This window comes from Macaca fascicularis, chromosome 3, assembly GCF_037993035.2.
Source record: "Macaca fascicularis isolate 582-1 chromosome 3, T2T-MFA8v1.1".
Classification (NCBI taxonomy): domain Eukaryota; kingdom Metazoa; phylum Chordata; class Mammalia; order Primates; family Cercopithecidae; genus Macaca; species Macaca fascicularis.
In genome coordinates, this window is record NC_088377.1 from 140,733,932 (window position 1) to 140,760,737 (window position 26,806).

Sequence of the window (26,806 nt, forward strand, 5' to 3'; positions counted from 1 at the left end):
AGGTATTTATGGTATTCTCTGATGGTAGTTTGTATTTCTGTGGGATCAGTAGTGATATCCCCTTTGTCATTTTTTATTGTACCTATTTGATTCTTCTCACTTCTTCATTAGTCTGGCTAGCGGTCTATCTGTTTTGTTAATCTTTTCAAAAAACTAGCTCATGGATTCACTGATTTTTTTAAAAGGGCTTTTCGTGTCTCCATCTCCTTCAGTTCTGCTCTGATCTTAGTTATTTCTTGTCTTCTGCTAGTTTTTGAATTTGTTTGCTGCTACTTCTCTAGTTCTTTTAATTGTGATATTAGGGTGTCAATTTAGATCTTTACCACTTTCTCCTGTGGGCATTTAGTGCTATAAATTTCCCTCCAAACACTGCTTTAGCTGTGTCTCAGAGATTCTGTTAAGTTGTGTCTTTGTTCTCACTGGTTTCAAATAACTTATTTATATCTGCCTTAATTTTGTTATTTACCCAGTAATCATTAAGGGGCAGGTTGTTCAGGTTCCATGTAGTTGTGTGATTTTTGAGTGAGTTTCTTAATCCTGAGTTCTAATTTGATTGCACTGTGGTCTGAGAGACTGTTTGTTATTATTTCTGTTCTTTTGCATTTGCTGAGGAGTGTTTTACTTCCAATTATGTGGTCAATTTTAGAATAAGTGGAATGTGGTGCTGAGGAGAATGTATATTCTGTTTTTGGGTGGAGAATTTCATAGATGTCTATCAGGTCTGCTTGGTCCAGAACTGAGTTCAAGTCCTGAACATCCTTGTCAATTTTCTGTCTTGTTGATCTGTCTAATATTGACAGTGGGGTGTTAAAGTCTCCCTATTATTGTGTGGGAGTCTGATGGCGGTCTCTAAGAACTTGCTTTGTGAATCTGGGGGCTCCTATATTGGGTGCATAGTTAGCTCTTCTTGTTGCATTGTTCCCTATTCTTTGTCTCTTTTGATCTTTGTTGGCTTACAGTCTGTTTTATCAGAGACTAGAATTGCAACCCCTGCTTTTTTTTTTTTCTTTTTTTGCTTTCCATTTTCTTGGTAAATATTCCTCCATCCCTTTATTTTGAGCCTACATGTGTCTTTGCACATAAGATGGGTCTCCTGAATACAGCACACTGATGGGTCTTGATTTTGTATCCAATCTGCCAGTCTGTGTCTTAATTAGGGCATTTAGCCCATTTACCTTTAAGGTTAATATTGTTATGTGTGAATTTGATCCTGTCATTAGGATCAATTAGCTGGTTATTTTGTCCATTAGTTGTTACGGTATCTTCATAGTGTTGATGGTATTTACAATTTGGCATGTTTTTGCAGTGGCTGGTACCGGTTTTTCCTTTCCATGTTTAGTGCTTCCTTCAGGAGCTTTTGTAAGGCAGGCCTGGTGGTGACAAGATCTCTCAGCATTTGCTTATCTGTCAAGGATTTTATTTCTCCTTCACTTATGAAACTTAGTTTGGCTGTATATGAAATTCTGGGTTAAAAATTCTTTAAGAATGTAGAATATGGGCCCCCACTTTTTTTTGGCTTGTAGGGTTTCTACAGATAGATCCACTGTTAGTCTGTTGGGCTTCCCTTTGTGGGTAACACAACCTTTCTCTCTTGCTGCCCTTAACACTTTTTCCTTCATTTCAACCTTGGTGAATCTGATGATCATGTGTCTTGGGGTTGCTCTTCTCAAGGAGTATCTTTATGGTGTTCTCTGTATTTCCTGAATTTGAATGTTGGCCTGTCTTGCTAGGTTGGGGAAGTTCTCCTGGATAACACCCTGAAGAGTGTGTTCCAACTTGATTCCATTCTCCCTGTCACTTCCAGGTACACCACTCAAACGTAGGTTTGGTCTTTTCGCATAGTCCCATATTTCCTGGAGGCTTTGTTCATTCCTTTTCATTCTTTTTTCTCTAATCTTGTCTTCACACTTTATTTCATTCAGTTGATCTTCAATCTCTGATATCCTTTCTTCCACTTGATCGATTCGGCTATTGATACTTGTGTATGCTTCATGAAGTTCTTGTGTTGTGTTTTTCAGCTCCATCAGGTCATTTATGTTCTTCTCTATACCGGTTATTCTAGTTAGCAATTCCTCTAACCTTTTTTTCATGGTTCTTAGCTTCCTTGCATTGGGTTAGAACATGTTCCTTTAGCTTGGAGGAGTTGTTATTACCCACCTTCTGAAGCCTACTTCTGTCCCTTCATTAAACTCATTCTCCATCCAGTTTTGTTCCCTTGCTGGTGAGGAGATGTGATCCTTTGGAGGAGAAGAGGCATTCTGGTTTTTGGAATTTTTGCCTTTTTGTGCTGGTTTTTCCTCATCTTTGTGGATTTATCTACCTTTGGTCTTTGATGTGGGTGACCTTCCAATTGGGTTTCTGAGTGGATATCATTTTTGTTGGTGTTGATGCTATTCCTTTCTGTTTGTTAGTTTTCCATCTAACAAGTCCTTCTGCTGCAGGTCTGCTGGAGTTTGCTGGAGTTCCACTCCAGACCCTGTTTGCCTGGGTGTCACCAGCAGAGGCTGTAGAATAGCAGATTGCTGCCTGTTCCTTCCTCTGGAAGGTTTGTCCCAGGGGGGAACCCTCCAGATGCCAGCTGGAGCTCTCCTTTATGAGGTGTCTGTTGACCCCTGCTGGGAGGTGTTTCCCAGTCAGGATACACAGGGGTCGGAACCACTTGAGGAGGCAGTCTGTCCCTTAGCAGAGCTTGAACGCTGTGCTAGGAGATCTGCTGCTCTCTTCAGTCCTGGCGGGCAGGGACATTTATGTCTGCTGAAGCTGTGCCGACAGCTGTCCCTTCCCCCAGGTGCTCTGCCCCAGGGAAGATGGAGGTTTTATCTATAAGCCCCTAAGTGGGGCTGCTGCCTTTTTTTCAAAGATTCCCTGCCCAGAGAGGAGGAATCTGGAGAGGCACTCTGGCCACAGCGGCTTTGCCAAGCTGTGGTGGGCTCCACCTCGTTTGAACTTCCAGGCATCTTTGTTTATACTGTGAGGGGAAAACCACCTATTGAAGCCTCAGTAATGGCAGACACCCCTCCTCCCACTGAGTTCCAGCATCCCAGGTTGACTTCAGACTGCTGTGCTGGCAGCGAGAATTTCAAGCCAGTGGATCTTAGCTTGCTGAGATTCGTGGGGATGGGATCTACTGAGCTAGACCACTTGGCTCCCTGGTTTCAGCCCCCTTTCCAGGGGAGTGAACAGTTCTGTCTTGCTGGTGTTCCAGGCACTACTGGGGTATGAAAAAGTCTCCTGCAGCTAGCTCCGTGTCTGCCCAAAGAGCCGCCCAGTTTTGTGCTTGAAACCCAGGACCCTGGTGGTGTAGGCACCTGAGGGAATCTCCTGTTCTGTGGTGGTTGTGAAGGCCATAGGAAAGGCGTAGTATCTGGGCTGGAGTGCACCATTCCTCACGGCACAGTCCCTCATGACTTCCCTTGGCTAGGGGAGGGCGTTCCCTGACCCCTTGTGCTTCCTGGGTGAGGCAATGCCACACCCTGCTTTGGCTCGCCTTTTGTGGGCTGTACCCACTGTCTAACCAGTCCCAATGAGATGAGCCAGGTACCTCAGTTGGGATGCAGAAATTACCCACCTTTGGCATTGATCTCGCTGAGAGGCGCAGACCAGAGCTGTTCCTACTTGGCCATCTTGCCAAAGTGCCTGATTTGACACTTTTCTATTGCTACTTTTAGAATTTTCTTTGTAATTCACTGTTGACAGTTTGATTGTAATGCGTCTCAGTACAGATTTGTGTTGAATCTATTCAAGCACCTTTGAGTTTCATGGATCTGGATGCCCTATCTCTCCTAAGATGGAAACTTTTCAGCAATTATTTCATTAAATAATCTGACTGTCCCTTTCTTTAACTGTTCTGCTTCTTGAAATCCCATAATATGAATATATGTTTGCTTAATGGTGTTCTGTAATTCCCGTAGGTGTCTTTACTCTTTTTCATTTTTTCCTTTTTTCTGACTTATTTCAAAAGATGTATCTTCAAATTCAGATTCTTTTTTAAAAGATTGATCCAGTCTGCTGTTGAAGCCATTAATTGTCTCTCTTCCATTGATTGAATTCTTCATCTTCAATATTTCTGTTTGCTTCTTTTTTATGTCATCTATCTTTTTGTTGAATTTCTCATTCAGATCATGAGTTGTTTTCCGATTTCCTTGACTATATATTGTCTTACATCTTGCTGAATTTCCTTAAGATTATTGTTTTGAATGCCTTCTCAGGCAATTCATAAATTTCCATTTCTTTTGGGTCGGTTACTGAAGAATTAATGTGTTCCTTAGATGGTGTCATGTTTCCTCCTTTTGTCTTTTTTATGTGTCTCTCTATTAATGTCTGCATATCTGGTGGTGTAGTCATCTCTTCCAGACTTTCAAGAGTGGCTTCTGTAGAGTAAGACTTTCATCTCCAGATACATGAGCATGTATATATGTATGTGTGTACATATGTATGCATGTGACTGTATATATGTGCATGTATATATAATGTGTTTTGTATTTTTCTCCCTTTTGCTGCTTCAAAATTTTATGTGTAACAGAAGTTTTTGCCATGATTCAGAATTTAAGATTCAGGTTTATCTTCTTGGTATTGTACCCATATTTCCTAGAATTCTTAACCTATGTGGAATATACAGAATCCTTATATCACATGGCAGCCCTTCTGAGAAGTAGTAAACTTTTCTCTATTTTGGTATTTCCCAAATCCTGTAAGTCACCACTCCAAATATCTAATAGAAAAAAAAAAATATTCCATCCTTAAGTTTAGAAACATTGGCTTAAAAGAATAATGATGTATTGGAACATTTATCATGTTTATATATGTAGCAACCCACCCAAATATTTCACCAGTGGACCAAATTTTCCATAAAGTATCTGTTATCATATCCCAAAATTAGTGTTCTAAAGGATACCATTTAGTAAACATTGCTAGAGCATATTCTAAATTCTCAAATATCAGGATCTACAAAGTTTCAAAATTTATTAACACAGATTTTGCATAGGTTATTAGCAGCTCCAAAGACAACCTGAAAACCTTTCAGTTTGGGGGAGGATCTTTTGTTATGTAAAATATGGTAAAACCAATACACTTTTTGCAATAACGTAACTGAAGAAAATCTTTCTTCTCAAATCTCATGTCTCAAATTTGTGATCTGGCGGTGCCCTCTACACAGTCACTCAAGAAGCCAAGCTGATGGCAGTGTGTGATCTCTTCTGTACTGTCAGTTATTGCAACAGTTGACAAAGATGTGATAGCTCTTCAATGCCCCTGATGTTCATTGCCTGATACTTCCATCCACAGACAACTGGCCAGTATTTATTGCATTATTACTTTTAATTGTAGGGGTCTGAAATATGCAGGGGGCAGAGAAGATTAAGGACCACTGCTGTCTCTGCAACAGCTAAGAGTGCTCCTTAAATTCTTTTTATGAACAAAGTTTTCATGGCATTAACAGATGACTCCTGTAAGTAACGATAGATTAGCACCAACGTTTTAAGATGTTGAATAAAGTTTGCCAGAGAATGAAGTATTGAATATAAAGAAAGATTAAATAGTAAGATATCTGACATGTAAGAGTGAGAGAAGAATGTTAGAATAGCATAGCAGGAAATTAAAGGAATATTTGGTGTTCTGCTTACGAAAAGCATCTGTGTAGTCCAGAAAGGTATCATGTGGTACACAAAGATAAAACAATGCAGTCAATACTATGGTCAGATGATTAAGGTATGCATGTCAGTGAAAGCCACAGAATAGGGAACACCATCAGCATTTCAAATATTGGGTATTTTATATGTACCCCTTATTGGCCTAGGAACTTTATAATCATGCATCAAATAAATGTATGGCTATCTTACAGTAATTAAAAAGAGAAGTCAGGAAATAAATTAGAAGCAAGCAGAATAGTAACAACCAAGATTTTTTTTTTTTTTAATGTACCCTGCCTTCCTAAGTAATTATTCTTAAGGAAAAGGAATCCATGGTCATAAAACTTTACTAAACACTAAACACTAACTTTTCCTCTTAGATATTTATAGTACAGTAAAGGCTCTGAGAAGCCTTCTAAGAAGACATCAATTTAATGTTGTTAACTGAATTTACCAAACGTTTTTCATAAAGCTAGAAAGGGCAAAAAAAATAACCAAATATCACACCTGGAATACTGTTGGAAAACACAGTTGTCCTTGGGCTTATTTTCCTACTTGTCTTGCTGCATATGCCCAGAAAGGAAGGTCCTAATTTCTCCTTGCCTGGGCCTATTCTTAGGTATATGTTTCTAGTGATAAACTAGGAGGGATGAAGCAATGTCTTAGCCCTACTCTTAAACAAGAGGATGGTTTGCTTACTGCTTTTCCTCAAAGTGCTGGATTTTGGAACCTCAGTGTTCCTCAGCTGTGATACAAACCCACAAGTTGTGGAGCATGGACCTGGGCCCTATTGCGTGGCCCCTGTAAGACTTAAAGTGGGGGCAACTGATGGAAAAGACACTGATGCTCATGTTTTTACTGTGCTGTAAATAACAAAGTCTTCTGTTTTTGTCCCGGGATTATCATGTGTATTCTGCCAACATCCATGACAAAGTACAGACTAACTTATTGGTAGGGTAAATTCAAATCCAGGACATCCATTATCATCACAACATGGTAATGTTCAACATTCAGCACTTTCCTGAAGACTGAGTACTTTGAACAATTTTTCCAGGGCTACTTATTTGGGGAAAGGAGAAATGTCAGTTATTAAGCCATCAATTCATAGTCGCTATGATTTATCAAAGTTGCATGGTCTTAATATTTGAGTGCTTACTCTATTTCATTCACTGTTAGAAGCACTTTAAATGCATTAACTAATTTAATCCTCAGAGCCACTCTGTAATAAAGGTGCTAGTATCTTCATTTTACAGAGGAAGAAACTAAGACACAGAGGGGTTAACTTTCTCAAAAGTACATAGTGAGTCGTGGGCCTGGAATTCAAACCCAGCTATGAGAAATAAATGTGTATCCATCACACTAAGAAAAAAGAAATGTAACCTAAGGATTTTATATTTAGTCAAGGTAGAAACCAGAACAATTATAATAGAGGTAATAATAAAAGACCTAATTGAGAAAGTATTTTTTAAAATACAAAAACCTAAATTTACAAATGTCTTTCTATAAAAAGAAAAGTAAATCAAAATTTTAAATGTCCAACAAGTATAAAGAATATTTGAGGAGATGGGAGTGCCCTGCCAATTCAAGATTTAAACAGTTCATTTATTATTATACTTTAAGTTCTAGGGTACATATGTACAATGTACACATATGTTTGTTACATATGTATACATGTGGCATGTTGGTGTGCTGCACCTATTAACTTGTCATTTACATTAGGTATTTCTCCTAATGTTATCCCTCCCCGCTTCCCCCACCCCATGACAGGCCCCGGTGTGTGATATTCCCCACCCTGTGTCCAAGTGTTCTCATTATTCAATTCCCAACTATTAGTGAGAACATGCGGTGTTTGGTTTTCTGTCGTTGTGATAGTTTGCTCCGAATGATGGTTTCCAGCTTCATCCATGTCCCTACAAAGGATGTGAATTCATCCTTTTTTGTGGCTGCATAGTGTTCCATAGTGTATATGTGCCACATTTTCTTAATCCAGTCTATCATTGATGGACATTTTGGTTGGTTCCAAGTCTTTGCTATTGTGAATAGTGCCGCAGTAAACATACGTGTGCATGTGTCTTTATAGCGGCATGATTTATAATCCTTTGGGTATATACCCAGTAATGGGATGACTGGGTCAAATGGTATTTCTAGTTCTAGATCCTTGAGGAATCGCCACACTGTCTTCCACAATGGTTGAACTAGTTTACAGTCCCACCAACAGTGTAAAAGTGTTCCTATTTCTCCACATCCTCTCCAGCACCCGTTGTTTCCTGACTTTTTAATGATCACCATTCTAACTGGTGTTAGATGGTATCTCATTGTGGTTTTGATTTGCATTTCTCTGATGGCCAGTGATGATGAGCATTTTTACATGTTTCTGTTGGTTGTGTAAATGTCTTCTTCTGAGAAGTGTCTGTTTATATCCTTCGCCCACTTTTTGATGGGGTTGTTTGATTTTTTTCTTGTAAATTTGTTTAAGTTCATTGTAGATTCTGGATATTAGCCCTTTGTCAGATGAGTAGATTGCAAAAATTTTCTCCCATTCTGTAGGTTGCCTGTTCACTCTGATGGTAGTTTCTTTTGCTGTGCAGAAGCTCTTTAGTTTAATTAGATCCCATTTGTCAATTTTGGCTTTTGTTGCCATTGCTTTTGCTGTTTTAATTCAATAGCCCTTCATACTAAAAACTCTTCAATAAACTAGGTATTGATGGGATGTATCTCAAAATAATAAGTGCTATTTATGACACACCCATAGCCAATATCATACTGAATGGGCAAAAACTGGAAGCATTCCCTTTAAAAACTGGCACAAGACAAGGAGGCCCTCTCTCACCACTCCTATTCAAAATAGTGTTGGAAGTTCTGTCCAGGGCAATCAGGCAGGAGAAAGAAATAAAGGGTGTTCAATTAGGAAAAGAGGAAGTCAAATTGTCTCTGTTTGCAGATGACATGATTACATATTTAGAAAACCCCATCATCTCATCACAAAATCTCCTTAAACTGATAAGCAACTTCAGCAAAGTCTCAGGATACAAAATCAGTGTGGAAAAATCACAAGCATTCCTATACACCAATAACAGACAAACAGAGAGCCAATCATGGGTGAACTCCCATTGACAGTTGCTTCAAAGAGAACAAAATACCTAGGAATCCAACTTACAAGGGATGTGAAGGACCTCTTCAAGGAGAAATACCAACCATGCTCAATGAAATAAAAGAGGACCCAAACAAATGGAAGAACATTCCATGCTTATGGATAGGAAGAATCAATATCGTGAAAATGGCCATACTGCCCAAGGTAATTTATAGATTCAATGCCATCCCCATCAAGATACCAATGACTTTCTTCACAGAATTGGAAAAAAACTACTTTAAAGTTCATCAACCAAAAAAGAGCCTATGTTGCCAAGATAATCCTAAACCAAAACAACAAAGCTGGAGGCATTACGCCACCTGACTTCATACTATACTACAAGGCTACAGTAACAAAGCAGCATGGTGCTGGTACCAAAACAGAGATTAGACCAATGGAACAGAACAGAGCCCTCATAATTAATACCACACATCTACAACCATCTGATCTTTGACAAATCTGGCAAAAACAAGAAATGGGGAAAGGATTCCCTATTTAATAAATTGTGCTGGGAAAACTGGCTAGCAATATGTAGAAAGCTGAAACTGGATCCTTTCCTTATACCTTATAAAAAAATTAATTCAACGTGGATTAAGGACTTAAATGTTAGATCTAAAACCATAAAAATCCTAGAAGAAAACCTAGGCAGTTCCATTCAGGACATAGGCATGGGCAAGGACTTCATGACTTAAACAGTTGTTAATCACTGAGATAATATTAAGCAGAATACCCTCATTTAGATGGTAACCTGGGCTTCTAATCCCCAAAAGTGAAGAGTTCCATTCCTGGCATGGCAAGGAAATTCAATCAACTAAAGAATATCTATTTTTTAGTAGCCCCCAATTCTGAATGGTATATCCTTTATATAGCTATGATAGGCTAACACAATAGGAAACTTTCAGACTAACCAAGTCACTCAAATATTTATCCATTGTGTCAAAATCTACAAAGTTCCAGCACCTTCTGGTCTAGGAACCAACAAACTGTGGCTTGTGTGCCAAATCCAGTGCATATATATATATATATATATATATATAGAGAGAGAGAGAGAGAGAGAGAGAGAGAGAGAGAGAGAGAGAGAGTCTATCTTGGAACACAGCCATGACCATTTGTTATATATTGTCTGTGGCTATATTTGTGCTACAATGACAGTGCCAAGTAGTTGTCACAGAGCCTGTATGGCCTATACAGCCTAAAATATTTTCTATTTGGTCCTTTACAGAAAATTTGCCGATAACTGTTTTCTTGCTTACATTTTTGTCAGATAAATATTTTATTCAATGTGTATATTAAGCTGAGTCAAATGTAGTTTTAATGTTTAGAAGTGAACCCTACTATTAATACATACTGAACTTTTTGTTAGTAGATAGTTCTACAGTGTGGCAATGAATTATAATAGTTGACTACAAAAGTTTAACTAATTTGATGGTATCAATGATTAAACCCACACATCAACTCACCCAATTATAATTACCTTTAGAGACCTTCTCTTCTCTTAAGGACTACAGGACTTTCTCTATTACATTTCCCAAGATAGACCTTGCTAACTCTTTTGGCCTTTTGTCCACACAGATCTTAGACCTGTCTATGCATCTTTCTTAACCAATTCAAGACTTTTTCAACTAAATGATTTCAAGCAATTATCAAATGATTGGTAAAAGAAATGTATTTGCCATTCAGGCCTTAGACTGCATATGATATTTATAATTCATTATTTAGTTAGCAAGCCTGCTGTACTTCATATTTTGAATGCTGAATTATAAGCAAACTTTTTAAATTTAAACCCAACATGAAAAACATAGCTGTTGCATGGTAAATTACTTAGAGGGAATGTTAGCCTCCCTCTAAGTACACTACCAGGCACTATCCGAGAGCTCTGTCCTAAAGGAACAAAAAAATAGTAGAACAACTCAAGATTATTAAATATCACAATTTATTGATCAACTTCAAATACACAGTGAGAAGCTAGGGCAAAGAGAAAACAGATTTACAAGTTTAGGACAGAGTACCAAGGAGGGTGGAAGTCCCACTACATATGAATCCTGAAGTACGTAATATTAATATATTCTGTCTCTCTGTTTCATCAACTTTCTCTTTTAATGGCGAGGATACTAAAACCAGATTTGGAGTATAAGCATGGGAGTCCAAAATACAGAAGGGTCTGGTGTCAAAATTAATTCTTGCTATATTGGAGAGACACAAGGGAAAGTATACCTGGTCACAGCTGTAGAGAACCAGAGGCCTGCTGAACAGATGTGTCGGCATTTGTTTTCTTCATGTTGCCAGCAGGGGGACAAGTGGGATACCTCTTTGACCCATATAAATGTAGTATGTTATGCACATTTAGTGGCTTATGTATATTTGATAATTCCATCTCTTCCTCTGTTCAATAAATGCTTTCCTTGATATCTGACATGTTACTCTACTTCCTTAAACTTAGTTTCATCTATGCTTGTCATTTGTTTCCTTTATTAGCAAAGCCAAATGTCCTTAAATAATATGGAAAACAGAAATAGCAAAGCAATACTTTCTAGCAATATATTATCTGCCAGAGAAATTTCAGAGTCCAAGTAATCCTACTGTCCATTTGATTACTCTGCTGATGCCTGTGGCTGACTTGTACTTCTACTAAACAAACTGTGAATATGCTGGCTGCAGGGCTAAGATGGAAAGGCAATGAAAGTGGAGAAAGAAACATTCCTAAATTAACCAGTATGGATATAGTTTCACAAACTCATCACAGCATTTAAAAATAATTTTTCAGATATCTATGAGGACATTGTAACATTAACCTACATTGATATTTCAAATTGGTTCTGTTCCCTAGTCTATATCCAAAGATATATAAACCCTTTTCATGTGTATTGCCATTCTAAGATGATTCCATAGAAGTCTCCAATAACTGAATTATTTAATGTTAATGTGGCAGAGTATGTGAAATTACCCACCACTTATTTCAGAGCCTTCTCTGTTATGTAGGTTCCTCTTTCCACAAATGTCCTAGTCCTCAACTGTGTAGAATGAAGACAGGATTAGGGCAGAGGAACACCTGCCAAAGTGGCACTTTAAGCCTAGGTAGTCAGTCCCAAGCTCAGCTCTCTTCTACTGGCCCCATTCACTCTTTGTTTTAGAGATAGGGTTTCACTCTGTTGCCCAGGCTGGAATGCAGCAGTGTGATCGTAGCTCACAGCAACCTGAAACTCCTGGGCTCAAGGGATCCTCCTGCCTCAGCCTCCCAAATAGCTGTGACTACAGATATATGCCATCACATGCAGCTAATTTAATTTTTTTTTTTGTAGAGACAGGGTCTTGCTATGTTGCCCAGGCTGGTCACAAACTCCTGTCCTCAAGCCATACTCCCACCTCAGCCTCCCAGCATGCTGGGATTACATGCATGAGACACTGTGCCCAGCCTTCCTCATTCACTTCTATATAACAGTATAGACTTTCTCCACTGTAAATACTCTTCTTTGAATTTTCTTCTTTATCTCCTGCCTTGCTTCTGCTCCCTACTCCACTGCAGACATGCGGCAAGCAGGCCATCTAGCAATCTAACTCAGTTTTGTGCTCGTAGTAAAACTCCAGTGCTATTATTCAGTATACACTTATAAAACAGAAAGCTACTCAATCCTGAAGAATCTCTTTATTCAGATGAATAATTTTTTATCTCAAATAAAGTCTAGGACCTGTCTCCAATTTTAGTATCCCTTATCTGCTCCTAACCTATCCCTTACTTTACATGTAGCAAATATATTTGTCATTAATACTGTCAAGTAGATCAAGTAACACATTCCAGCAAATCAAAGGAGTATAAAGTTTAATACCACTTCACCCTCTACTCTGCCATATAGATTAGCTTTATTACTGTTTGAAAATGTCATTTACAAGCTCAACAGGGCAAATTGTAAAACTTAGTGGGATATTTATAGCAACATTTTCAGGTCTGATGAGCCTCCCCCTCATCTCAGTATGCTTATGTCCTTCTGTTAATACATCAAACTAACACCAGCAACAGGTCAAATACAACTCTTACAGCTAGTCAAACTTCAGTGACTTAAATCAGGGCTTTTCCAAAAGTTCGTGTATCTGTGAATCTCTAAAAGATTCCTGTTAACCTGTGGATTCTGATTCAGTGGTTCTCAGGTAGGACCAGAGATTCTGCATTTTTCACAGATTCCCAGGTGATGTTGAGGCTGTTTGTCTAAGACTCATGTAATTAAAGCAAAATTTTAAAATATTTATATTAATCCTAGCTATGTCACAGCTCCATTCATGAGTATGTAGAATGAAAAGTTTTGCAATGTGTAGATTATACTACTAGCATCTGGGAACAGTTGGAAAAAGGAAACAGGAGTGATATGTAAAAAAGTCATGAAAGGATAATAGCTCATATAAAACTATAGTAACAATATCAAACAATATGGAAGTCAACTACATTCAAAAATAAAAATATAAAGCAAAATCCTTTTTCTAATAACAAAAGTATTTATTTTCAGAAATATTTTAAAATGCAGCTTACCTTTGAACCACAAAAGGAAAAAGCAGAGTGTTCCTTTTATGTATTTGATACAAATATAAAACATAACTCAGTTTTAGTTCATTAGCTCAGCTCAGTGAAAATAGCTCAGGAAAAATCAGTCATAGGTAATGCTGTTGGTATATGCAGGAAACCAGAAGGGACAACATTGAGTTCAAAATCCATTTAGAATTGTAGACAGGCCACAAGAGGCAGGTGAAGAGAGCAGCCAAAGAGTCACTAATACATTGGACTTCAAACAGAAAAACTGAAATGTCAGTTGGTACACACCTCAAACAGAAAAACTGAAATGTCGGTTGGTACACACCTACAACAAACTCCAACTAGAAAGATAATTATGTAGCTCAGACATTGATAACAGGTTAAGAGATTTGTACGTGTTTACTTTTTTTTTTTTTTTTTTTTTTGAGATGGAATCTCGCTCTGTCACCAGGCTGGAGTGCAGTGGTGTGATCTTGGTTCACTGCAACCTCGGCTTCCCAGGCTCAAGCGTTCTCCTGTCTCAGTCTCCTGAGCAGCTGGGACTACAGGCATGGGCCACCACACCCCGCTAATTTTTGTATTTTTAGTACAGACGAGGTTTCACCATGTTGGCCGGGATGGTCTTGATCTCCTGACCTCATGATCCACCTGCCTCAGCCTCCCAAAGTGCTGGGATTACAGGCGTGAGCCACCATGCCTGGCCATGTATACATCTTAACACAAATATTTTCAGAGATAACCATTGTGTGCATAGCTATATTTTTTTCTTGAAATGATACCCACCTTCACCCCTTTCTGTCAGGACCGAAAGCTACATAGCTTCTTCTATTTCTTCATGCACTTGTTAGAAGCAATATGCATTAACCTATTTTCCGATGCTGTTGATTCTCTAATCTGTTAATCCATTTGCAGATGCTATTGATTTTCAAACCTGTTATGAGTAACTGCTATAATTCTGTGGTTAATAACCAACTTTGGAAAGAAAATGTGCTTCTACCAAAGGGTACAATTTTTCTAAGACTAAAACATATAAAGTCATCCATGAGCAATTGCAAGTGTCCAAACATTTACCCTTTCTGAACAACATTCACTTCACCAGGGCAAAACAAAGTCACACATGTAACATATTCCCCAAATTGCCCCACTCCCACCACAGTGCACATGCGTGTGCACACACACATTTCCAAACCCCAGATTTCATGTAAAAAAACCTCCCCTTCTTTAAGTAATTGTTTTTCCTACTGCATATTTTTAATCTCGTTGTCTTTGTGTATGAATTCTTCCCTCTTGTATTCCTTTTACAGAATTTGAGCAATGAAACAATGAGGAATGATAAAGATTATACATGTATTCAAACAATATTAAAGACATATAGGTCAAAACCTTTTCTGATATCTAAATGCTATTAGATCATCCCTGTATTAAGATCTGAGTAATGATTAGTCATAATATACAGGTCAATATGTATATTCTCATCCAATTATCTTTAGAAGTTTCTACATTACATAACTCAGCCCTACATGTCTTGATGATTAAAAAAAAAAACTTTATATTAGGTGGACATGTCCACAAATATCCTAATATTCGAATGCAAATAAAACTTGTATTATCAGAATAACATGTCTACAATGTTATCTTACATATTAATATCTTGGACAGATACTTTTATCCTCCCAGTTAAAAGGAGAGGCACTAACTATGCTTTAAGCGCCTTCAGAGATTCAAAAGATCTTTCCAAACAGGTAGAATCTTGGTTTGTGGCTTTTCCAAAGGAATGCTCAGCATTTACCCTGGCAGCTCTCATAAGGAGGCTAAGTTATTTTCAATTTTAGTATCCAAATAGGCCAGTTACTACTCCTTTGTCCTGTGTCCTTCTGTGGGTAAAACACAAGATAGAATTTGGTTTGTCTTCCCTTTCTTTTTAGGAGGACTAACACTCTCAGAAATAAGTGAATCCCTGCTAAAGAAAGCAGGGTTACCTATTAATGTGTCTCCTTATGAAAAAGCAAAAACCTTTACAATTGTCCTACTGCTGTAAAGGATGAAACCAAATGTCTTTTTTGTTCTTCAATTAACTTAAAAAATTAGCCTAGAGTGGTCAAAATTTAGAAAGCATATTTCAGCAAGAACTATGGATTTATAAAGAAATGTTGATTCAGATAAAAAATATTTCGGACAGAAAATGAGGATAAACATTTTATGATACAACAGGAACTAGAAAACGCACAGGAATTTAAGGAAGAACATTTTTTAATGGTTGAAACCAGTCTTTATGAGGCGATTATGATGCAAAAAATATTACAATGAATAACAATGCATATTCTACTCTTTGTAATATTTCATACAATAATTCCTTTATCATTTACATCTCTTAATGCCAGAAAAGCATTCTGAAGATGCCAAGCATGAGTTGCAACTGAGTACAAAAAACAGCAAAATTTACTCTATTTCCAGAAGAGTTGCAGAACAGAGAATAAAAGTCCTTAAAATATGAATAAAGTGTGCTAAAATGTTGTCCATTTGCATGATCAGTGACAAAATACATAAGCCCTTAAAGAAAAGAGTTATACTTGCTGTATGAAGGAATTCATAGAGAAATGTGAGTCATAAGCGAATTATTTATAAATGTCTTTAAAAATATTTGGTGTGCATGAAATGCAATATGCTGATGGTCCTGGAGACTGTTGCAATTGAAGGATGACGGTGTTTTCCCCTGGAAGAGGATGACAGGAATGCACGGCCTAGGATTTGTTGAGAATGTCCACTCTTCTGAATTGGCCACCCAGAAACCAATTGTTGAATCAGAACAACACAAAGAAACTGGTTTGTGCTTGAGCCAGGTCTGTAGAAATGGAAATCAATTTAGTTGTGGAAATGATGAATTTTAAAAGCTGCTGGAGATTTTTGTGCAAGGTAGAGATTTTCATAACATCTCAATAATCCTTTTGAAATGTGCAGTTGCTTAATACAAAAAAAGAAATAGTGCCACCATTTCTTCAACTAAAAGATAAGATGTGCTTTGTAAAAGTAAAGCATATCCAATTTTCATCCTGTAGGTCGGTATTACCCAGGGTCATGACGTAGCTAGTGCATAAATGTGAAGAAGCATTTGCTGCCTGTAAAGTGGAGGAAATATTACTAATCAGAAAGCAGTGGAATATTACAATGAATAATACTTAAATTTTATATCTGAGATATCATACTGTTTATTAATCAGTTCAATTTCTCTAGCTGCAGAGAGAAGTTATCTAATGGGCTTCACCAATAAGGCAAAACACATTCCTATTCCAGAAAGGCACATAAAAAGCGTGCTTCTCAACCCTCAAGACCAGCACACACCAGACAAGGAATGGTAGCTAGAGTACATCTGCCTTGGACCAGCATTTCTACACCCTTCAGACCAACTTCCATGTAAAGGTGTATGTACTACTTTCAAAAGGACCATTGGGTTATTTTCCTTGTTACCCCCTGAGTGAAACCACACATTAGCTCCACCATCTTACACTTTGCTCCTTCTTGCATACCCATCTTCTTACTTGTTCCTATTGTTCACAAATCTGCCCAAAGATATAATTCTTATGATATTAAAAGCTGAACTTTGCTTAAGAAAATCTACATCTTTTGTGATTCTTCTAAATCTAGTAAATCAAGTAATCAACAGTTTATTCTCTGCTTGTAAAAAAAAGGCAGTAATTTTTCCTTATAAAAATCAAATATATAAGCAAAACTAATATATTCATTGACAAAGTTGCTCCAGCAAGCCTTGAATTTTTCATTATAATTTAGCTATAAATAGACCCAAGGAATCTGACATCCAAGAATCATTAAGCAATCATAAAAATGTATCACATAATTTTAATTCTGAATACTTACAAAACGTGTTTATGACTTCTGCATTTCCTTTTATTAAGTATGCTTTCCCATTAGGACAAGTTTTTTTGTTATTTTGTTTTACTTTTCAGTGGATGATCTCTTCTATTACATAGTCATACAAATACCTTTGTTTAGTCATAATTTGTCACTAGGCTAATGACAGGTATTGAAGGTAATATTTAATGTTTTATAATGTGAATATTTTAGGCTAGTATTTTGAAGACATTCTGTCCAAATAGTTTGGAGGCAGAATTATTGTCTTTTTGGTGACTAAATAGTAGTAGAAGTGATTAGAACCAAATATTAGGTTGCCTTCTCAAACACAAGCTCTCAATCTCACAAAAGGAAATTACGGGTCCCCAGATTCCACTTTAACTGATTTATGCTTTGGTAATAGACAATTCAAATTTATAATTTCATGGAAAACCTCTAGAAGATAGAATGGATGCTGATGAATCCAGGCTATTGGAAAATCATGAAATTGTATTAGGGATTAGATGAGATATAGAATCTTTAGCATGTACTGGCAAATAGTAAACAACTAAATAAGTTATTATAGCACATATACTGCTTTTATTTACATTGCCTTGAGGTGAAGAAAAATAGAGAGAAAGTAAAAAATTCTCCCCCACAGGCGACACAAATGCTACCTGCGATAAATAAAAAAAGGTTTTCCATTTTATGTATAAGAGTGCATGGACAATAATATCTGAAGCACAGAGGCCTAAAGTCTCTCTACAATTCTGCCAGAACTCTTGTACACATCTCTTTTTTCCTCTAAACTCTGAGTACTTGGTTTTACTATGTCAAAGACCATTTTCCCCTATTTCCTGATACTATTATATTCAAATTTTCGTTCAGGACTTTTCTAGATTTGGAAAATGCATGGCCAGCATGTCTACATGCAGCAATCCTGTTCTTATGAAACCATTTCCTAGTCAATTATTTTTAAATATCAGATAATTTAATATATAACTAGCTATATAATTGAGAAATGAACCAGTCAATTTTGGACAAGTTTTGCACAAGTGCTATATTTGTGCTGTTACAATGGTCACAAATACATCTTTTATCTCATTTCTCCCAGAATTAAAGGTATACTTTAGTGATCTGCTTGATAATATTTATAAGTTTATTTACTTATATTTAAAAATGATTATTGGCTAGACATGTCTAGAAATATATATGGCCTAATATATAACTTCTCTTTGATAAAATGAAAACAATATATAAGCTAATATTATTGAAGCAATATTTTTTGGTATGTACTTACTTATTTTATTGTTTTTGATCTGCATGCACAATACGAAATCATAAAAGCAACAAACATCACCACACCAACACTGAGTAAGATCATTTCTATCAGGCCAAGGAGGTTTATTTTTCCAGTTACTTGACTTCTGAACATCTTTGCCTTCTCATCACCAATGGTCCCAGTCTGTAATCAAGTTAATAATCAACATTATTTGGGTATATTAGTAAAACAAAATATTCAAACCCTTCAATTGCCTATCACCCTTTTTTCTAACACCTCTATTGGTGTTAGTCATCAGTGTCTACAAGACAAGTCAATGGAATTTTGCAAGTCAAGAAAGGCAATTAAGTGCCAGATAGGGTGTAGCCCTCTTCAGAATGATCTCAGAATGCTTTCCCAATGGGTGTTTCCCTGTGACAAAGGGTCACCAGTTCCACTTGCTCCAAAGACTTATTCAATGCTTTTCCTACTTTATAGCTAATCAATGCATGGATTTATACTAAAAATCCCTTGTCAGGCAATAGGATAGACTATCTTAAGACAAATGTTACAACAAGAAAACATGTTTAATAGATGAATTTTTGAAGAAAATCTTATAGGAAATGTTTTCTAAAACCTGAAAACTAACGCAAACTTGATATTTTTGTGCAATTAGGTTATCTCAAATAGGTTTAATAAATGTCTACTCGTCCATATGGGAAATGGAAATACATATAGCTTTAAATACTATACATTCTTTTGAAACATCAAGAGCTTGTTTATTGTTTTAATAACTAACAGCTGAAAATACAAACCTCATTAAGCCAAAGAATAGGCACAATATAGTTCCTCTTCAGACGCTTTAATACTCTGTAATATACATTGAAAATAATTATGAACATATAAACTAATATTTATACATAACAAACTTTAAAATAAATGTTCAGAAATTAGTTGCTGTTGCGAATTTGGTCTTGTTCCTGTAATGACTCATGCACATTTTAATATAGTTGTTTTTTACTTCCTTTGCTCTTATGTGTCTTCTAATCACATTGATTTTTTTCCCAAGTGTGGATTTTCCCTTTCAATAAATTCTCGGGGAACTAAAATATGAATTCCAACAATTATTGTCATAGAAATTTTTGGGCAGCTAACAAAATGAGAGATGCTATCAAACGCTCAAATAAAACTATTCCAAAATCTGTGCAAGTACCATTTCAATAAACACAAGATATGGTACTAAGCTATAGGTGAAATTTGTCATAAGCATTTAATAATGATTGTTTGGTGACGTTAAGCAAAAGATAATTGATATTGGATGTTCTTTCCACTTACATAGATTTACTCATGTTCTTACAAGAAGATACTACAGATTTTATCAAAATAACAATTTTCAAGAGACTCACTGAATTTTGTTTGATGGCTTGACCAATAGGTTGACCTGCAGCCGTTTTGCAAATTGTAAAGTGAATCCAGTTATCTAAAAAGAGAACAACTAAATAATTACCAACTTTTTAAAACATTCTTTTATACTATTCAAAACTTATTTTTCTTACAGCAGAAGAGAAGGTAGTAACTTAAGGTTAAACACGACTACTTGAAACTTTTAAAACTCTCTATATAGTTATATTTATATACACACGCATCCATATAGATACACAATTTATTTGCCCAATGGAATGTCAAGGTTTTAGTTAGATTTGTGATTTACTTGAAATGGTTTAAAGAAATCAACAACAAAATATAAGATCTCAGATAATTCCTGGTCAAATATATATGCTGTTAGAATCCATGTATCATTAGTTATAATACTACTTGTGTCATTGTTTAAACTAAAACATGACTAGTAAAATTCTAGAATTTCATTTACTTTTTGAAAAGGAAAATACAAAAATAAAGATTAAAACTGTTGTGCTATAACAATTTTATAAATTTTAACAATAAGTATAGTCAAATTCACATACACTCACTCTTTGAATTTTACATAATATACAATAACTCCTCATAAGCATAATTTTATATAAATATTTTAAGCCAATTAGAATCACTTCATGAACAACAATAGGAAAAAATCGACGTAAGTTTCAGTAACTTAAAAGAATGTGATTCAATAACTATGATTAGTGTTATCTCCAAGATTATTTTTATTTCAATTGTATTGTTTAAAATAGCAACCAAATCAGATCAATAATGTGTTTTCTTACAGGTTCAATATCCAAGTATGTCCTATGTTCTTCTTCATTTGGGTTTAATCCATCAATAGTTTCTGAAACGTCAGGACTTGCATATAGAAAATGAGGAAGTGAAATGTACACAGGTTTCCCTGAAGACAAGTTTTAAGAGTCAATTGGAATTAATAGCTTCCTTCATTTCATATATAACTCAAAAAATATTTCCACAAAACTAAAACTTCTTAAATTAAAAAAAAATACATATTTGGTTTTTAACATGGGTGGGGAAGAATTATATCAGTTGATTTCTACTGTAAACCCCTTCAGTATTAATTTTCAATATATAAAGTTTTGTTGATGAACCCAAAGTTTCAACTATATATGTTCAGCTTTCAGGCAGTAATATGTCTAGGGACTAAGAATTTATTTAACAGTAGTTTTTTTTTTTCTTCCTCCACACCCATGTTAGTATGATAAATATGTACAGTATAAGCTAGCCTCCAAATTTTATGTTTAACTCTAGCTTTAGATACATACTGAAAATACATTTACCTGTACCATTTTCTAGTGAAAAAAGTTAGAACAATGACAGATGGATAACAGGATGCGCAAAGTGTTCTCGGAATTATTTTCATTTCACCCTAAATCTAAAAGCAGCCACAAAGAAATGCTAGTGTGGTTTTAACTAAATTCTGTAACACTGAAACACATAATTGGGACCTTCCCAAAATACAAAATCAGCACTAAAATTTTCTGCCACCATTCTGCCCTAATTACTTTCTTACTTTAATTTTAAATTTTGCTTGCAAAGGGATTGTGGTAAAGGTCTCATTTTAAAGAATATCACAAATTATGATATGGACTGTGCTGCTGAGGATATTTACTCACCTTCTTTGCATTTGCTGATGTCTAGCACACCATATGATGTACAATTTTTTGAGATAATTTTTTCTGTGCAGAAACAATGGTTGTCTGGGTTTTGAACTGGAGAGGCAAAGGCCTTGGATGGAAGAACAAATCTATACACAGGAATTCCTTTCAGATTAACGTCGGATTCAAATACAGCATAGATTGACCTAAATACAGAGAAAAAAGAGCTGCATTCCAGGAACCTGAACTTACATTCTGGAGATTCATTTTTTCTTATTCTTGCTTTACCTTACAAACATCATACACTCTCTTAAATTCTTGTTTCATTCTTAGGAAAAAAAGTGATTGGGAAATTTTAACACATACTAGAACTCAATACCCAAGTATGAACTATTCTTGTTTGTGAAGTACCATGTTTATTTATACCAAAGTTAGTAAATATTTATAGCACTTCTTTCAAATACTTTATTTGTGATCAGTTTAAATGAAATAAAGTTTCTTTCACAGCTTAATTAGTCCTGGAGAGAAAGACCACTCACTGGAGTGTGTGCATATACATGCTGGATATATACCTGGTACATTTCCATCATTTACCAAGTGTCTACCTGTATAGAACCATAGGGTTCCATACACATTTTTTTCTAATCCCCAGATACACCTATATGAAGAAATACTGCTGTCTTAAATTTTACAGATAAGAAAAAAAATCCGAGATGTTAAATGCTTACCCACCATCATACAGTCTTTAGGGACAGAGCTTGGGCTCGAGGGTAGTGGTAAAGGCTCCAGTGTTCGTGGGTTATCTACTGGGCCCCACAAATTTGAGCAGAGCACATGAACACAGTTCTGTTACATCTGCATCATCTTCTCTGTATGTCTTTAGAAAGACTGGACTTACTCTTCTGGACTTCATTGTTATTAGACTACTAGTTTAGTTTCAAAAAGGCAAAATGGTTCTTGCTTAGAAATAGCAAAAAAATGATTTACGCTATTAAAAATTGGAGGATATAGAAGAATATTTTGCAGAGTTAATAAACATTATGAATTTTCTATGCTGTGTTTAATCATTATTTGAGAAAAATAATAAAGTTTCTTGGTCTGCATTTTGTCACCTGGGGTCTGACTCAGACATACGTCAGTTTTTCTCTTACCTGCAAATGTCGGAAGAAAAGAACTGCAATACCTGGCTCTTCTCAACAAAAGGTGGAAACGAGGCTGCATCTGTTTAAAAATCGAGTGGCAAATGATTAGATGTAATATGTGTTCTAGAAAAAAACCTAGAAATCTCTCCTCCAGTGTAGTCAATAGAAATATAATGCAAACTACCTAAGTTATTTATCTAGCAGCAACATTTTTAAAAGGTAAAAAGAAATAACCAGCCAGGCACGGTGACTCAAGCCTGTAAGCCCAGCAGTTTGGAAGGCCAAGGCGGGTGGATCACCTGAGGTCAGGAGTTCGAGACCAGCCTGGCCAACATGGTAAAACCCCATCTCTACTAAAAATACACAAAATTAGCCGGGTGTGGTAGTGGGCACTTGTAATCCCAGCTACTTGGGAGGCTGAGGCAGGATAATTGCTTGCACCCAAGAGGCGGAGGTTACAGTGAGCCAAGATTGTGCCATTGCACTCCAGCCTGGGCAACAAGTGGACAACTTTGTCTCAAACAAAGCCAAACCGAATGCTATTTTATTTAACTTATTAATATTCAAAATATTTTAACATGTAACCATTATAAAATATTTTAAATTCTTAAAATCTGAAAATCCACGGTGCATTTTATATTTACAGCACATTTCAAATCATACTAGCCGTATTTTGAGTCCTTAACAGTTACATATGGCTAGGGGCTGCTATAGTCAACAACAAATCTACATACTATACATATTTAATGGTACAAAATAAAAGAAACTTAAACATAAAATGCAATGTCAAGGCTAACATTGTGTTTGTTTTTTGAAATGCCCCACCCCACCAGCAGAGTGGCACTTTTCTTCCAGGGAAGTTCATTTGGAACTCCTGCTATGTCCACATTTCTTATTTGTAGTGATTTTGTGTTTCATTGGCCCTATGGCTGATGAATACTTCTAAAAATACTTACTAAAGTTCTCTCACTAAACAGAACTTCAAATGCTTTGAAAGTATATAAAAAAAGTCATTTATTGAATTTACTTTTTGCTACAACTGTGATCCATGGCAAACATTGGATATATGAAGAAATAATTAGTTAACTCTTCCATGTACTTCTCACATGAATATCACTAATATGAGTCATCATTGAATAAATTTTAAATGGTAAGTCTCATCTTCAATTATGCATTGCAGGTTCTTTCTCTGGCAAGTGTGTCAACCTTGTGACCTTATTTTCATTACTTTACACTCTTGTGACAAGTGAAATATAAGCCCCCATATGGGCATTGCCAACACCTGCTTTCCCATTTCCTTAATAATTAAAGAAAAATACATTGAAAAACTTTTAAGATCATTATCTAAAATATCATTGAAGATTATGTGCAGAGCTTCCCCCCACCGCCCAAAATAAACATTCTAAATGTATACCAATACTTCCATTTTAAGTCTTTTCAAACTTACTGAAGAAGGTAAAGAGGATGCACTTCTAAATTATGATGAAAACACATTAGAACCTTACTGTTTTATTACTTTCTTTTCCCTAGTGCCATAAGCAAGAATCTCTCTCACAGGGATCATTCCCTGCTCTGTCCAAATTCCCTCTTTTCCTAGTTTGTTTCAGGTCTATTTTCACCCTAGATATTTTTAACATCATGCCTGATGCTCATGCATTTATATTATTGTCAATGAATCCTCTTTTTAAAGATTTCACCCCTTAAACCCATAAAGAATCCTTCACTAGGAGTAACACAGTATATTTATCTCTGCATCTAAGGACTAAGTATTCTGCTTATACAACTACTAGCATTGGTAGTATTGAGGACTTGAAAATTTATTTCCAGAAATGCTTTACTTAGAAAATAACTTCTTTACCCACTCTTATGGCTTAAAACCCTGCGAAACCTTGGCTGGTCACGGTGGCTCTAGCCTGTAATCTCAGCACTTTGGGAGGCCGAGGGGGATGGATCACAAGGTCAAGAGATCAAGACCATCCTGGCCAACATGGTGAAACCCTGTCTCTACTGAAAATAACAAAAATTAGTTGGGCGTGGTGGCAGGCGCTTGTAGTCCCAGCTACTTGGGAGGCTGAGACAGGAGAATCACTTGAACCTAGGAGGTAGAGGTTTCAGTGAGCCAAGATCGCGCCACTGCACTCCAGCCTGGTGACAGAGCCAGATTCTATCTCAGAAAACAAAACAAAACAAAACAAAACTCCTGCAAAGCAAATTCAACAGTGTTTTTGCTGTTTTTTTTTTTTTCCTACCAGGCAATGATAGAAATAAATATGCATAGGAAGTCAATAATCATACCTTTGGCAAAGAAAACATTCTCTGTGCTTCATTTTTACTTAACTGTCTTTATGGGATATTCCCTAATTTTGTGAACTTCGTGCTTTTGTTTCCTAGTAGTTGAAAGCTTGCCTCTGATATTGATTCATGATATTTGATTCCCACGACTTTTTCCTTTTTTTTTTTTTTTTTTTGAGACAGGGTCTCATACTGTTGCCCAGGTTAGAGTGCAGAGGCACAATTATAGTTCATTGCAGCCTCCACCTCCTGGAATCAAGTGATCCTCCTGCCTCAGCTTCCGAAGTAGCTGGAACTATAGGCATGCACCACCATGCGCAGCTAATATTTGTATTTTTTTGTAAAGATGGGGTTTTTGCCATGTTGCCCAGGCTGGTCCCAACCTCCTGGGCACAAGCAATCCACCTACCTTCGTCTCTCAAAGTGCTGGGATTATAGGCGTGAGCCACCATGACCAGCCTCCCATTGCGTTTTAAAAATCTTAATTCTTAAACTAATAGGCATATCTGTACTTTGCTTATCCTGAAGGAGAATAAGCCTGATCTAACCATACCCTAAATCTAAGTTTATAGCTCTTTTTCCCAATTCTAATTTGGAATGCTCATTTTTTACATATATTTTTCATAGTTAAGAAGACATCTGACCTTGTTTTTGTTTTCTCTCTTATTCTGACTACCTTACCCAAAAATGGATGTTTCTGTCTTGCAACTTTATTCTATCTCAGCTATAAGCCTTGCTTAGATATGTTTTCTCTTTTGTAATTAACTTTTTTTTATTCTTTCAATTCTAACTTATCTGTATACTATTTATAAAAGATTTGAAAAGTAAAGTGTTTTTTGTTGTTTTTTTACCATTTACTTCTGTTGCCAGGATGACAGTTAAGTTTTTTCAAAGCAAACATTTCTCTGAGTCATGCAGTAGGGGCTAATTTTTTATGATTAATCTTCACAAATCCCATTACATTGAACATACATTTACTAAGCTAATATGCAAATAGGGACTCTGAATTATGTTGTGGAGATATAAAGGCAAGTAAATACACACCCTCAACTTTCAGAACACTATCAGTATAATGGTGGATTTGTGGGAAAGGGAGGTGGATTCACTGTGATGACCAAAAAACAAATATTCTTACCTGTACCATTAATCATGTCACAATAACTTTCCCAATAGGAGAGATTCCTTAAGAATAGAAAAAGACAACGAATAAACATTCTCATTTAAAGAATACCTTTCTTACATTACTTTTTCTATTATAATTCAATACTTCTGTTAATATGATGCATTTAAATGTGACAATACTAAGTTTAAGAAATATTTAATTCTGTTCATGTTTTGTTTGAACCTTTTATCTTATTGCAATGTACCTGATGCCATTAGGTGGCCAGATCATAAAATAAAATCTGCCAGGTGTTAATTAGAAACGTCTTGGAATAGGGAAAAAATTAAAAACATTTATCAGAAACTTAAATCTCTACTTAGGGGAGAATTTTTTTTCCCAATGGGATACATGAATTACTCCTTCAGTAGCATAAGTGTTCAGAATGAATAGATGGAAAGTGTTAAATGGGTAACTGAAGTAAACTCAGTATAAGGCAGGCAGAAAAGAGAAGCGGGGAAGAGGAAAGAAAGAAGTTGATGTTTGGATCAGCAAACATTTAAAATATGTAGATGATTGATTTATATTCCTGCCCCTTCCCCTCTTTAATTCTCACATGGACTAACATTAAAGTAGGAAAGAGTTTATTAATTTATACTTTGTTGTTTAAATAAGCTATACATATCTGAAAGTGATAAAAACAATAGTAATAGTTCCCCTGCATCCTCACCTTTTTGGTGATGGAAAAACTTTTTTTCTACTCCTAACAGTGACATGTCAAGACAAGCCATTGCATACTTTTTAAACAAAATAAGTGGTTAATCATGTTCAGTCTTGCCATGAGTTAAA

At 36.1% G+C, this 26,806-nt stretch overlaps 1 protein-coding gene across 24 annotated transcripts in view; it reads right to left on the reverse strand.

The window, feature by feature from the left end:
- Positions 1 to 15,508: 15,508 nt before the first annotated feature.
- CD36 (CD36 molecule (CD36 blood group)) overlaps positions 15,509 to 26,806 on the reverse strand; it is a 132,190-nt gene continuing 120,892 nt past the window's right edge. For 15 of the 24 annotated variants that reach the window (XM_074035634.1, XM_005550374.5, XM_074035636.1 and 12 more), the window contains 8 exons: positions 25,994 to 26,040; positions 22,576 to 22,645; positions 21,443 to 21,630; positions 20,588 to 20,706; positions 19,790 to 19,863; positions 19,199 to 19,253; positions 18,423 to 18,587; positions 15,509 to 16,392 (listed from right to left, as the gene is read on the reverse strand). In XM_074035634.1, coding sequence (XP_073891735.1) covers positions 18,423 to 18,587; positions 19,199 to 19,253; positions 19,790 to 19,863; positions 20,588 to 20,706; positions 21,443 to 21,630; positions 22,576 to 22,645; positions 25,994 to 26,040 — 718 coding nt within the window. In that variant the 3' untranslated portion in view covers positions 15,509 to 16,392. The remainder of the gene's footprint in view (positions 16,393 to 18,422; positions 18,588 to 19,198; positions 19,254 to 19,789; positions 19,864 to 20,587; positions 20,707 to 21,442; positions 21,631 to 22,575; positions 22,646 to 25,993; positions 26,041 to 26,806) is intronic. The other 9 variants (XM_074035638.1, XM_074035641.1, XM_074035639.1 and 6 more) reach the window with 1 other exon arrangement.